Below are 14,734 nucleotides of genomic sequence, written 5' to 3' on the forward strand. Positions count from 1 at the left end.
CACTAAAAAGATGAACACAAGATAGTCTGAAGTCTCAACAAAAAGGAAAAGTCCAACAGCATCTGTGCACAGACGGTGACAACAATGGTAACCAGTATCTAGCTTCTTTAGGCACTGGTCGGGTGTAATCATATAGAGCGGATTATTGTAATCCAATAAAGGTCAAAAAGTTGCCGAAATCAAATGTTTCCTCGCCTGGAGGGAGAAACATGATAAGAATCAGCTAGGAAACCAGGTTTTCAATGTGTGATTTGAAAGACTAAGTACTTCTATGTTGTGACCATTTCAATATCAACCACTTGAGCAGTTGAGACCTTAGGAAGATTGCGGATATATTCCTGCAGTTAACAGATTCGTGTCCCTCACTTGTTCTTTGGAGGTAGACCATTAAATTAGCAAAGTAAAATGACAAAACAATTGCCCCAAAAGAAACATCCGGCGATGTATTCAGCCAAACGCTGATAGCCAATATATATTCGTCCAATTGCCCAACCCTATAAAGTTGACAGCTGTAACTCACTAGAACGCTCCGTAAAGCTGAGAGGAGCATAGATTACCACACCTTCCACAAGCTAAATGAAAGCCTCCATTAACCTGTCTGTCTGATTATCTGTCTCTCCGTCTGTCTGTCTGTCTGTCTGTCTATATCAGGTCCTCCTGGGACTCCTGGTGAAAAGGGTTGTGATGGTCCTGCGGGGAAAAATGGCCCTCCGGGGCCCACCGGCCTCACAGGTACATAAACCAGTTACATCAGGTAGCAGTACTACAGTACTACTGCAGTAACACTGCTACTGATTTAAAGACTTTTAGATGTTTCAGTCAGTTAATTGTATCTTCATCTCCAGGTAACAAGGGGGCTCCTGGAGATCCTGGTCCAGCTGGTCCCAGAGGGAACCAGGGACAGGACGGCATACCTGGACCTCCTGGAGAGAAAGGAGCCATGGGAGGTAGGAGACCGGACTGGATGAAAACTGATGGGACAGTTCAGGTTTCAGATTCAGCTCATAACCCAGCCTGGTGGTGGTCTGGATCTCTGATTGGTTGCTTTCTTTTCCCCCAGCTCCTGGAATTGGACCCCGGGGCCCAGAGGGGAAGACAGGTCCTTCTGGTGAGTCCTCGGTTGTGATTGTGAGTTTAGTTCAGGCAGAAGAAGAGGAAATAAAACACAATACTCTCCCACCTCCTCTGGTCTCCTCAGGGTGTGCTGGGGAGGAGGGTCCTCCTGGTGTCTGTGGTCCACCTGGTCCCCATGGTCCTGGGGGAAACCCAGGTTGCCCTGGTCCTTCTGGACCTCCTGGTCCTCTTGGTTATCCTGGCAGGGAGGGAGTCTGCACTGAAGGAGGCAAAGGAGAAAATGGACTCCCTGGAGGTCGAGGACCCAAAGGTGACGAGGCACATTGAATTTATTAATCAAACAATGAGTGGACTGACAAAGTCATCTCACCACAAGGTCCATTTGGTAGCGGCTCTGGAGATTTTGATCTTGATGTTGAAGTTTCCATTCCTCCGAGCTCTTGAGGAGTTCTCATCCACGAAGGCAGAAACATCTCATCATTCATGTTCCCCTCAGGATGAACTCTAACCCATCATCAGGTCAACATTGTGTCCAATACTTCACAAGAGTAAGAGTCCTAAGTACCAGGAGCTGGTAGGGCACCTTCAGAGAAGGGGATGAAGAGCTCGCCGTGTACCCAAAAACATGGACCAGAAGGGGAGATCTGTGGGGTAATGCTGCTGGGACACGAGTCCGGGTCTGATCAGGCCCTGCTGGCTCTACAGGATGACGGTATCTGATGTTGAAAGACCTGAAAAACTTGATAAGTCCATGTCAAGTCACTGATGATTAGTCCCAATGCACCTGGTTTATGACCTAATACCCGCAACCTCGGCTATCTGATGTCATCATTTGGTTTAAAGCTGTGACCCTGAGGTCTCTTTCCCACCTGCAGTTTAGCTCAGTAGGTCTGGACCAAGGGAAAACCCTTCCATTGTTGCCTCTTACTTTTGTTTGTACATACAGACAATCATTAATCATCTGCATACGGAGACAACTAGACTTCCAACTAGCTTCCTTAACGTGATACGAGTCTCTAAATGAAGGTTAAGAGAAGGCAGATGCTGGGTTAACTTCAGATGGTCAGAAAGCTAAAGAAAATAATCATGTCTGTGTCTCTGTAGGTCCGCCGGGTTTTCGGGGTCCTCCTGGTCCTCCAGGTCCTGGTTTTAAAGGAGAGATGGGATTTAAAGGAGCAATAGGTGGCCCGGGACCGCCTGGTTACCCTGGTGACCCTGGCCCTCAAGGCATACCGGTCAGTACATCCATCCATCCATTTCCTTCCGCTTATCCGGATCTCGGGGGCAGTAGGCTTAGCAGGGAATTCCAGGCGTCCCTCTCTCCCAGCGATGTTTTCCAGCTCTTTCTGGGTAGACCCAGCATGTTCTGGGTCTACCCCGGGGCCTCTTACCAGTTAGATGTGCCCAGAAAACCTCCACAGGGAGGCGTCCAGGAGGCATCCTGATCAGATGTTGAGCCACCTCAGCTGGTCCCTTTAGAGGTGAAGGAGCAGCGTCTCTACTCCGAGCTCCTCACCCGCTCTCTAAGGCTGAGCCCAGCCACCCTACGGAGGAAACTCATTTCGTCCACTTGTATCCGCGATCTCATTCTTTCCGTCACTCCAAAGCACTTGACCAGAGGTGAGGGGTCGGAACGTAGATGGAGGCGGTGCGTAACGCGTGGATCAATCAGCCTCAAAACGCCGCCGTTTAGGGGGAAAGGGCCCCAAAACCTTGTGAACATGTAGACTCATCTTGCTATCTGAATAATGAACCCTTTGAATAGCAGGAAAATACTGCACCAGACTTTAGACCAGGTTTTTGTTGGTTAGTCGCTTTCTGCTGCCTCGAGATAGCAATGCGCCAACAAAGCGCCTGACCACACCTCATTTTAGAAGAAGAAACCTTTATTTGTCATAGTACATACAGGTACATACATGAAATCTGACCTCTGCATTTAACCCATCCTAAGTATTTTAGGAGCAGTGGGCTGCTGTAAAGGGTTTAGTGTCTCGCTCAAGGACATTTCAACATGAAGCCTGTAGGAGCCGGGGATTGAACCGCCAACCTTGTGGTTAAAGGACGCCCCTGCCCACCCAAAAAAATGTATTGTGCCCACAGCTACAAGAGCTGGCCGCTTCGAACTTATCTTCGAGGTTGCCCGATATGGACATACCTCAGAAGTAGCCCGGTGCGGACTTTCTTTGGTTTCCGTCTGGTCTTTTTTTAAGACCAACATGGGTGCAAATAAAGTAAATGTAAAGGGGCCCACGAGGCTCCAGGGGAAAACAATAACGATATAATTCACAGCGAGAAGAGAAAGCTGGCGCGCAACGGGATGCTCCACGGCGGTAGTGTTTTTTACTCCGACACAACCTAGATCGAATATCCTACCGCGAGGTCCGGCAGCAGTTGAAGGTCCAATGACATCATTCTGCACAATTAAGTAGCCTTCTGTTTACGGCTGTGTGCGTCTGTGCTCAGAACACGCCGTGGAAAGCAAAAAAAAATCAAACATGCTAGACTTTCTGTCGTCCCAGACGTGACGTTGTGGTTGTCGTGTATTATGACACACTACACCAGAAAAAAACAATCGATTGTCGCACACGACACTCATTTATCGTTCCCGATCCGAGTCGACACCCTACGACGGCCGTGTCAGGGTATAATCGGGCTGATATGGTGTAGTCTGAACCGGACATTACACAACGTGGGCGCTGGGCGTGAAACTACATCGGTCTGAAACTAGCAACGGTGTCTGTGCTCCGCTTTGCTCCGGGTTTAAGATAGGGCCCCGAGGGATCTAGTCAATTCTCTTCAATTAAAAGTATTTTCTAAATAATCTTTAACATTTTTAACAGAAAACTGAATCAAATTGATTAAATCCTCACTTAAAACACGTCCGAGTGTATTTAATAGAGTTGTTGTTGACAGGGTGAAGACAGACCACCGGGCCCACATGGACCCAAAGGCCTGATGGGAGACACTGGTGTCACAGGACCTGTTGGTAAGAACTCCAGTCAGATAACCAGTACAACTACAAACAAAGAGTTCTGTCTGACAACCACATGGACATTCATCATCCCGCGATAGTAAAGAATAACTGTGGGTTCCAGGTATGAAGGGGGAGGACGGACCACCAGGTAGCGGCGGCTCACGAGGAGCTCCAGGACCACCTGGGAGGAGAGGTAACACAGTGGAGTGTAGTACTGCTGACTACTAACACTATAATGTACTGAATACTGTGCGCTGGTAGAAGTACCAACTGTAGTTCTGAATACTGCCCCCTGCAGGCCAGAGGGGGAAGGACGTATACGGGAAGGTGGTGCTGTTGCCAGGAGACGAAGGCCCAGCTGGAGCCCAGGGAGACCCAGGACCGAAAGGACCCCCAGGGGCCCAAGGGACACCTGGAGGTCCAGGTGAGTCTGGAATAATAGTTCAGTTTCAATCCTTCAGGTGTGAGCTGCGTAAATACCACCACAGTAGAGCTGCTGTTTTAGAAGACAGTGCTGTGTTTTGTGGCCGCAGGTTTGAAGGGCAGCGGAGGGAGGGCTGGTAGAAGAGGACTACTTGGTCGTCCCGGATTGAAAGGGGATCAGGGAGACCAAGGATTCGCTGGATCAAAAGGTAAGAGATCTGTCAGCTTTGAAACAGAAACACACATCTAACATTGGAAATATTACAGAGATTTTAATATTGTTCTTTCTAATCATTGATTTTAAGCTCATCCTGGTAGTCCTGAATACCTGCTGAACGCATTAGTTCTTTCAAAATATCAACATTAATACTTTTGAAACTCAACAAATCTGAGGAGCACCTGATTCAGCTTCACTCTGCCGGACCCCCTTTATCAACCCAGAACTGACTCTGTGTCGACAGGTGCCGCAGGTCCACGAGGTTCGGTCGGTGCTAAAGGTATCCAAGGACGATCGGGTCCCTTCAGGGACGCGCCAGAGAACGACGGCTTCCTGTTCACCAGACACAGCCAACAACTCTTTATCCCAGAATGCCCTGCAGGAGCTACTCAGATGTACAGCGGATACTCCCTGCTGTTCATCAACGGAAACAACCGAGCTCACGGACAAGACCTGGGTAACTAAGTACAATCACTCAGGTACACAACTGAAGGCGTTCAGTGGAGGCAGATGAACTCTCTGAACACGTTAGCTAATGCTAGCAGGTATTGTTGTCTTGTTTTTTTAACGATGGCTGAAGAGAATCTTAGTTCCTCTCAACATGTGCCGTCACTCTCTCTCCAGGATCACCAGAGGGAGTTGACAAAGTTAACATGAACCAACGGGACCAGATTAGACCACCAGCGGGCCGGTGGCCAACGGCAGCGCTGTAAAGATAAACTATCTGTGGATGTCTCTAGTTAACTATCCTTCAGTAAAGTCAGTCACAAAGAGAGTCGAACAATATCAGAGAAGCGTTTCAGAGCAGAAGGCTAAATATTAGCATCATTTCCTCTCCGTCTCTGAAACGCTTCTCTGATATCGTAGCTCTAGAGCTCCAATCACAGTTACTCATCTCTGATGTCTGAGATCTGGATTCAGACAACAACACAGAGGACATTTAGATGTGGAGCTTTAGCCCACTGCTAGCGTTAGCCTCCAGCTAATGTTAGCCCACTGCTAGCGTTAGCCTCCAGCTAATGTTAGCTCACTGCTAGCGTTAGCCTCCAGCTAATGTTAGCCCACTGCTAGCGTTAGCCTCCAGCTAATGTTAGCCCACTGCTAGCGTTAGCCTCCAGCTAATGTTAGCCCACTGCTAGCGTTAGCCTCCAGCTAATGTTAGCCCACTGCTAGCGTTAGCCTCCAGTCTTTCCTTTGGTTAGCCTCCAGCTAATGTTAGCCCACTGCTAGCGTTAGCCTCCAGCTAATGTTAGCCCACTGCTAGCATTAGCCTCCAGCTAATGTTAGCCCACTGCTAGCGTTAGCCTCCAGCTAACACCGGGACCTAATCACTGTGTTAAAATTCTTTACGTACTTTACTTCTAAAAGAGGAACTTTACATCACAAAAACATCTCTCTCTCTCTCTCTCTCTCTCTCTCTCTCTCTCTCTCTCTCTCTCTCTCTCTCTACAGGTACATTAGGTAGTTGTTTACCTCGTTTTACCACCATGCCCTTCCTGTTCTGTAACACTGACAGCACCTGCCGCTACGCCTCGCGCAACGACTACTCCTATTGGCTGTCCACCGATGAACTCCTGCCGGGCAGCATGCCGTTTATCTCGGGGGAATCACTGAAGAATTACATCAGCCGGTAACACGCACACGTGAACACACACACGCTGTGCTACCATAACAGAGAACAACATGTGTTTACCATGAACACGTTTGTGTTGAAGGTGTACGGTGTGTGAGGCCAGAGCCAATGTGATCGCCATCCACAGTCAGACCAGTATAATACCAGAGTGTCCGTCAGACTGGGACCCTCTCTGGTTCGGATACTCCTTCGTGATGGTGAGCTGGTATTGTTGAGTCTAAAATACTCAGGTTTAACTTTTGTCAGTTCCATCGATCAGTTAACTAAATAGACCCTCTCAGAGATGCATGAGAATGGTTGACCGTGACCTTTGACCCCTGCTGTTGATGCTGTTGGTGTGTAGGAAACAGGAGTCGGGGCGGAGGGGTCGGGTCAGCCTCTGGCCTCTCCCGGATCCTGTCTGGAAAACTTCAGGAAGATTCCCTTCATCGAGTGTCACGGCAGAGGAACCTGCAACTACTACACCGACTCCTACAGCTACTGGCTGGCTGCGCTCAACCCCAACGACATGTTCAGGTACAGTACACCTTTAAGGACACGTTCAGGTACGCAACAGTGTCATCAACATGTTCAGGTACAACACACCTGCATCAACACGTTCAGGTATGCAACAGTGTCGTCAACATGTTCAGGTACAACACACCTGTATCAACATGTTCAGGTACAACACACCTGTATTAACATGATCAGGTACACCACACCTGTATCAACATGTTCAGGTACAACACACCTGTATCAATATGTTCAGGTACACCACACCTGCATCAACATGTTCAGGTACAACACACCTGTATCAATATGCTCAGGTACAACACACCTTTAAGGAAATATTCAAGTACACAACACGTTCAGGTATGCAACAGTATCGTCAATATATTAACTAACTTCCAAGGCCTCCGCCATTTCTGACGACGTCAACAAACACTTCGCAACTTGTGAACTCGGAGCTTTCAGAAACTTTCCACTGACGAGGTCGTGAATACGACATGAGGGGAGCGTTAATATGGACTCTACTGGTGAACACAGTAAACACCACCACGTCTGAAGGCTTTATCAGTTCAGTGTCGTGGTAAGGACTCAGAAAGGACTCAACAAATCATATAAATGAGTTGTAAACAAATAAATTATGTTAATATGGTGTAAAGTAATATGTATATGAAACAAGTCCATTAGAAATAATGTCATATTATAACTGAATTAGCTAATTTTACGTATCTCACAGCTGAGGGATGTGAAGAAAAATGGTGTTTGGACACATAAAATGCAAAAAAATAACTCACTGGATGAACTCAAATAAATTGTGGGAAGGTTTTCCATCCAATACATACAGACGTAGGCAAAGTTGTTGCTAACGTTCCGTTAAAGAGAGAAAAACCCACAATGGTCACTGAAATAACTTGAAACTGACAAAAGTAATAATAAATAAAAATTCACTGAAAATGAACTAATGAAAATCAGATATTGTTTTTGAATTGTGGTTCAACAGAATCATTTAAAAAAACAAACTAATGAAACTGGCCTAGACAAAAATGATGGTAACATTAACTTAATATTTTGTTGCACAACCTTTTGAGGCAATCACTGCAATCAAGTGATTTCTGTAACTCTCAATGAGACTTCTGCACCTGTCCACAGGTATGTTGGCCCACTCCTCGTGAGCAAACTGCTCCAGCTGTCTCAGGTTTGAAGGGTGCCTTCTCCAGACTGCATGTTTCAGCTCCTTCCACAGATGTTCAATAGGATTTAGATCAGGGCTCATAGAAGGCCACTTCAGAATAGTCCAATGTTTAGTTCTTAGCCATTCTTGGGTGTTTTTAGCTGTGTTTTGGGTCATTATCCTGTTTGAGGACCCATGACCTGCAACTGAGACCAAGCTTTCTGACACTGGGCAGCACATTTCGCTCCAGAATGCCTTGATAGTCTTGAGATTTCATTGCACCCTGCACAGATTCAAGACACCCTGTGCCAGATGCAGCAAAGCAGCCCCATAACATAACCGAGCCTCCTCCATGTTTCACTGTAGGTACAGTGTTCTTTTCTTTGGATGCTTCATCTCTTCGTCTGTGAACATAGAGCTGATGTGACTTGCCAAAAAGCTCCAGTTTTGTCTCATCTGTCCAAAGGACATTCTCCCAGAAGCTTTGTGGCTTGTCAATATGCATTTTGGAAAATTCCAGTCTCGCTTTTTTATGATTTGGTGTCCTCCTGGGTTGTCTTCCATTAAGTCCACTTTGGCTCAAACAGTGACGGATGGTGCGATCTGACACTGATGTACCTTGACCTTGGAGATCACCTCTAATCTCTTTGGAAGTTGTTCTGGGCTCTTTGGTTACCATTCGTATTATCCGTCTCTTCAATATGTCATCAATTTTCCTCTTGCGGCCACGTCCCGGGAGGTTGGCTACAGTCCCATGGACCTTAAACTTCTGAATAATATGTGCAGCTGTAGTCACAGGAACATCAAGCTGCTTGGAGATGGTCTTATAGCCTTTACCTTTAACATGAAGGTCTATAATGTTCTTTCTGATCTCCTGAGACAACTCTCTCCTTAGCTTTCTGTGGTCCATGTTCAGTGTGGTACACACCATGATACCAAACAGCACAGTGACTTCTTTTCACCCTTTAAATAGGCAGACTGACTGATTACAAGTTTGAAGATACCTGTGATGCTATTTACAGGACACACCTTAGTTTAACATGTCCCTATGGTCACATTATTTTACATCTTTTCTAGGGGTACCATCATTTTTGTCCAGGCCAGTTTCATTAGTTTCTTTTTTAAAATGATTCTGTTGAACCACAATTCAAAAGCAATAGCTGATTTTCATTAGTTAATTTTCAGTAAATTTTTATTTATTATTACTTTTGTCAGTTTCAAGTTATTTCAGTGACCATTGTGGGTTTTTCTCTCTTTAACGGAACGTTACCAACAACTTTGCATACGTCTGTATGTGTAAACCCAACTCAAACTAAGTATATTTATACAATATAAATTAATTGAGTTAGACCAACTAATTTTTTATCAAATACAGCTAAAATAAAATAATTACATCAACTAAATGAAATTGATTTTCATTTGTCCAACTCAAATTATTATAATTAATCTGAAATTAAATAAGGAACAATTATTTTTCATTTGATCCCCATTAAGACATACACGAGACAAAACCTGGTTGAGGTGTTTTATTGAAAATGCTTCGAGCTAAATACTCCCTGATCAAACTGACCATCCATAACATCATCAACTTTTACATGTTGAAATGTTAAATCACATTATTTAGTTATTTTTTATGTCAAAATGGGTAATAACACTGCGTATATATTTATCACGCATTACACTGCAAATTTTAACAAAAATACATTTCATTGCTGGGACTTTAAAATGTCCGTAGTTGCAGAAACACCATTAAAGTTGAGTGTTTGAGCTTTCAGGCTGATATAATCCTGCTGCAGTCCTCTCAGACAGCAGCAGGGGGCAGCGTACGTTCAACCAGCAGCTGAGGAGGTTCAGAACAATGTCGTCGTCGTGGATGATGTGATGAACTAAAGAGAAGTACATTCGTTCCCTGAACACTGATCAACCTGCCGTCTCTCCTCCTGCAGTAAACCGAAGCCTCAGACGGATACGGGAGAGTTTCCAGGCAGTCTGATCAGCCGCTGTCGAGTCTGTATGAAGCAACTGTGAACATCAACACTGCTGATACTACTACTACTGCTGTAAATACTACTGCTGCTAACAATACTCATACTACTACTACTAGTGTACTCTCACCAGCAGCGCTGTGCTGCAGACATCAGCACGCCTCTGAGTGTTAAATAGAGCACTAATACTGCTACTACTACTACTGTTACTGCTACTAATACTACCACATCCTTTAAACACAAGTAGCAACGACTTCATGTCAAAAATACTTTTACTGCTACGTTATAATCCCTGCACAACAGTAAAAGTAAGTACCATCAGTAATACACGAATAAAACTTTATACTTCAAAAGCACATGGAAGTACAAAGTAAAGTACTTCCCTCTGAGATGTAGCGGAGGAATATTAGAAGTACTTCAGTACAACACAGGTAGTAAAATAAAATAAGAAATTGCTAAAATTAATTATGTAAGGGTACTACGACTGGTACTACTACCACTACAAGTACTAAAAGTATAATGATTAAAAGTAGTACTACAGTATGTGCATCATTGCTACTGCAGTACAGTGGTACTTGGTGTACAATACTTTATACACACAAGTTTATTTTTCAAGTTAAACAGTAAAATGTAAAAAAATAAGTTAATGTACCCAATTATTACTACTACTACTACACACTACTACTGCAAGTAACGCTCCTAATGCTACCATTATTTACTAATAGTTACAACTACTACTGCTACTATGGTAAGCAGGGTAAAGTACTTCCTTCTGAGATGTAGCGGAGGAAAATTGGAAGTACTTCAATACAACAAAAGTCGTAAAATAAGATAAAAATAAAAAATTGTTAAAATAATTATGTAAGAGTACTATGACTAGTATCACTACTACTACAAATACTAAAAGGATAATGATTAAATGTAGCACTACAGTATGTGCATTATTGCTACTACTACTGCTAATGCAGTACAGTGGTACTTGGTGTACAATACTTAAACATACAAGTTTAGTTTTCCAGTTAAACAGTAAAAAGTAAAAAAAATAAGTTAGTGTACCTGATTACTACTACTACACACTACTACTGTAAGCAAACGTACTGCTACCATTATTTACAACTACTACGGTAAGCACTGATACTATTGTTGTAAGTACTGCCACTGGTACTACTTGATGTTCCAATATTTGATACAGTTACACAAAATATGTGTACACAAATACTACTACTATTACTATTGTCATCAGTAGTACTCTTGCTACTATTACTGTATGTACAGCTACTGGTAATACAACTGCTATTGTAAGTACTACTACTGGTACTACTTGATGTTTTGATATTTGATACAATCGTGAGTATGCAGAAGTAAATCTGTGTACACAAATACTACTACTACTACTACTACTGTAATCAGTTGAACTATTGCTACTATTACTGTGCGTACAGCTACTGTTGTAAGTGCTGCTACTTCTACTGTAGTACTACTGCAATCCCTACTGTCAGCGCTACTAATACGACTAATACTACTACTACTACGACTGGAGCTGCAGTACCTCTTTGAGCCACCACAGAAGAAGAAGAAGGCGCTGCAGTACCTCTTTCTGCCAGAGGGGGCAGAGAAGAACCACCACAGAAGAAGAAGAAGGCGCTGCAGTACCTCTTTCTGCCAGAGGGGGCAGAGAAGAACCACCACAGAAGAAGAAGAAGCTGCAGGTCCTCCAGCAGCCACCAGATGGATCTCCAGGAAAACTTGAAGCGAATGAGAAAACAGAAAAACAACATTAAACACATTTTTTATTTTCCGCAGGGCAACAGAGTCTGGAGCTCTCTGATTGGCAGATTCTTGCAGCGATGCACTCTGGGTGTCATAGTTCTGTTCTATCATACAGTTGTTCTGGACTCAGGAACACTTTCTTTATATTCTTCATTAAACGGAGTACATGAGATAATAAAAAGACGTGTTTACGGTCGGACCACATTATCTCCAGAAGCTTTCTTGTACATACTCTCCTCCTAATTGTTAAATATCACTGATGGAGTGTGAGAACATTTTGTTTTGTGAATATGATTCTTGTTGAGTTTTAATAAAAACATGTTTTCCCAGAACTCACTTCCTGTTGTATCCTGTTTATTTAAAAACGTTTAAATCTCATAAAAACGGTAACACGTCAATTTGAATGAAAATTTAAATATTGTTTTTGAAAGGCTAAACGCCAACAAATATGGAGGACGGGCAGGAGTCTGGTAACGTGGGCTGGACCCCTCTGGAGGACGGTTATGGAGTCTTGAGGTGAGATAGGGCAGCCGGCGATTGACGGCCGTGTCCTACTGAAAGTAATCAACTAAAATATACGGAGCATTCTGGACGGTCGACTCCTCCACAAAAGTCATCCATATTTAGAAATGATATAAATGCACCTGGAGGGCCGCCGCTGTAGCTCACCTGGGAGAGCGGGCCTCCCATGTACCAGGGCTCATGGTGTTCCTCTCTCTCCTCTTTCAGTATCTCTGTCACTAGCAATAAAGGCATTAAACAAATACATGCACCTGGAGAGTCTTGATGTGTTTGGTTGCAGGACGTTCACACTGTAGTATTATAATACGTCGTAATATTTAAAGAGTAATAAATAAATGCTTCCTGTTCACCAACTGAAACACGCAATTTAAATAAAGTTCTAGGTGTTTCAGTTTAAATGAAATTAAAGTTTTTGTCCTGTGATTTACATGATGTGGTGACTTCACTCAGTGATGCAGGGTGGAAACGCATCACAGGGAGGAAGTGTGATGTCACCGCTCTCCCATCATGCCCCTCTCTGTGTGTGTGTGAGTGTGTGTGTGTGTGTGTGTGTGTGTTCATGCCAACGGCTCCTCGGCAACGACTGCTTGCTGTTAATGTGTTACCACGGCAACCGGCTGCTGCTAATGTGCTGTTTATTAGCGTTCGGAGAAAGAGATGAAGATGAAGACGAGGATGAAGAAGAAAAAGAAGGGACGTAGAGTCAGTTGTTTTCTCCTCAGAACTTTGATTCAGAGGAAGACAAAAAAAAATCTTTAGCAGGAGAAACTGGTAGAAAGCTCAGGAAGATCGTCAGAGGAGGATCAAAAGTGTGGCTAAATTTAAGCGAGGAAAAACTGTCATGTCCATTTTCAAAGGGGTCCCTTGACCTTTGACCTCCAGATATGTGAATGTAAATGGGTTCTATGGGTACCCACGAGTCTCCCCTTTACAGACATGCCCACTTTATGATAATCACATAAATTGGGTATCACAGTAAAGCTGAGACTCTTTAGGATCCAATGAGCCCAACTGGATTCATGTGTGATGATGTTAGTCCCCATAGGAGACATTTCATTGACCTCACTGTATAAAATGACCTGTGGTGACCTCTAGGATAATCACAGCCTCATGAAACTTTACAGCCACAAACTAGAGACCTAGAGCATTCAGAGGATGGATGGATCAGACTAGAGACCTAGAGCATTCAGAGGATTGATGGATCAAACTAGAGACCTAGAGCATTCAGAGGATGGATGGATCAAACTAGAGACCTAAAGCATTCAGAGGATGGATGGATCAAACTAGAGACCTAGAGCATTCAGAGGATGGATGGATCAAACTAGAGACCTAGAGCATTTAGAGGATGGATGGATCAAACTAGAGACCTAAAGCATTCAGAGGATGGATGGATCAGACTAGAGACCTAGAGCATTCAGAGGATTGATGGATCAAACTAGAGACCTAGAGCATTCAGAGGATTGATGGATCAGACTAGAGACCTAGAGCATTCAGAGGATGGATGGATCAGACTAGAGACCTAGAGCATTCAGAGGATGGATGGATCAGACTAGAGACCTAGAGCATTCAGAGGATTGATGGATCAAACTAGAGACCTAGAGCATTCAGAGGATTGATGGATCAAACTAGAGACCTAAAGCATTCAGAGGATGGATGGATCAAACTAGAGACCTAGAGCATTCAGAGGATGGATGGATCAAACTAGAGACCTAGAGCATTTAGAGGATGGATGGATCAAACTAGAGACCTAAAGCATTCAGAGGATGGATGGATCAGACTAGAGACCTAGAGCATTCAGAGGATGGATGGATCAGACTAGAGACCTAGAGCATTCAGAGGATGGATGGATCAAACTAGAGACCTAGAGCATTTAGAGGATGGATGGATCAGACTACAGACCTAGAACATTCAGAGGATGGATGGGTTTCCTAGCTAGATTAACAATAAGGGGGTTTCTGCTCGCCATCCAATCGCCGAAAAAAATGCAGAAATCTCCAAAATGTCAAAAGTTTTTGATCCCAAATCACAGCATGTCTTTTTCTATGGTGTTCCTCAAGATCTTGGTGTCTTAATGTGGTATTCTGGAGGGATTATTGATCATTTTTATCAATTCTCCAGTGGTAAAATAAATGGTTAAATTTAGCACCAAATCTGAGTAACAAATGGAATCAACCCCAAAACTGCTGCAACAATTTATGAGACATAATAGAGCATGAGGATGACCATCAGATACTTCTATCATCATGTTCTGAACCCTTATACACTTTGACTATTTATTTTAATTAATTAATTAATTAATTAGGACTAGAACAACTTGACCCTCAGTGCTGAGCAGCATCTCAAATTAATCTTCAGGTTCCAGCTTTCAGGTGATGTTCACCACTTCTATGTAACATCTACTGTTGACCTGCTATCTCCCCTAAAGACCCTCTGGACCTCCTAAAGACCCCCTGGACCCCCTAAAGAAGACTAAAATGGG

The 14,734-nt window shown here is 43.9% G+C and overlaps 2 protein-coding genes across 3 annotated transcripts in view; both read left to right on the plus strand.

Annotated features, from left to right (window-relative positions):
- The window catches only part of LOC119491100 (interleukin-1 receptor accessory protein), a 256,684-nt gene extending 251,393 nt beyond the window's left edge, over positions 1 to 5,291 (plus strand). The window contains exon 13 of the transcript XR_005207540.1: positions 5,182 to 5,291. The gene's annotated coding sequence lies outside the window, so the exon portion shown is untranslated. The remainder of the gene's footprint in view (positions 1 to 5,181) is intronic.
- Positions 1 to 10,295, plus strand: part of col4a3 (collagen, type IV, alpha 3) — a 39,640-nt gene extending 29,345 nt beyond the window's left edge. The window contains exons 39-52 of one of the 2 annotated variants that reach the window (XM_037774726.1): positions 652 to 732; positions 846 to 947; positions 1,061 to 1,108; positions 1,199 to 1,384; positions 2,179 to 2,309; positions 3,988 to 4,060; positions 4,170 to 4,241; positions 4,347 to 4,472; positions 4,582 to 4,680; positions 4,933 to 5,145; positions 6,141 to 6,318; positions 6,404 to 6,518; positions 6,665 to 6,837; positions 9,925 to 10,295. In XM_037774726.1, the coding sequence (XP_037630654.1) occupies positions 652 to 732; positions 846 to 947; positions 1,061 to 1,108; positions 1,199 to 1,384; positions 2,179 to 2,309; positions 3,988 to 4,060; positions 4,170 to 4,241; positions 4,347 to 4,472; positions 4,582 to 4,680; positions 4,933 to 5,145; positions 6,141 to 6,318; positions 6,404 to 6,518; positions 6,665 to 6,837; positions 9,925 to 10,006 (1,679 nt within the window). In that variant the 3' untranslated portion in view covers positions 10,007 to 10,295. Of the gene's footprint in view, positions 1 to 651; positions 733 to 845; positions 948 to 1,060; positions 1,109 to 1,198; positions 1,385 to 2,178; positions 2,310 to 3,987; positions 4,061 to 4,169; positions 4,242 to 4,346; positions 4,473 to 4,581; positions 4,681 to 4,932; positions 5,146 to 6,140; positions 6,319 to 6,403; positions 6,520 to 6,664; positions 6,838 to 9,924 lie in introns of those variants that run through there. The other variant, XM_037774727.1, reaches the window with a different exon arrangement.
- The last annotated feature ends 4,439 nt before the right edge of the window (positions 10,296 to 14,734 follow it).

Source organism: Sebastes umbrosus, chromosome 7, assembly GCF_015220745.1.
Source record: "Sebastes umbrosus isolate fSebUmb1 chromosome 7, fSebUmb1.pri, whole genome shotgun sequence".
NCBI classification, from domain to species: Eukaryota; Metazoa; Chordata; class Actinopteri; order Perciformes; family Sebastidae; genus Sebastes; species Sebastes umbrosus.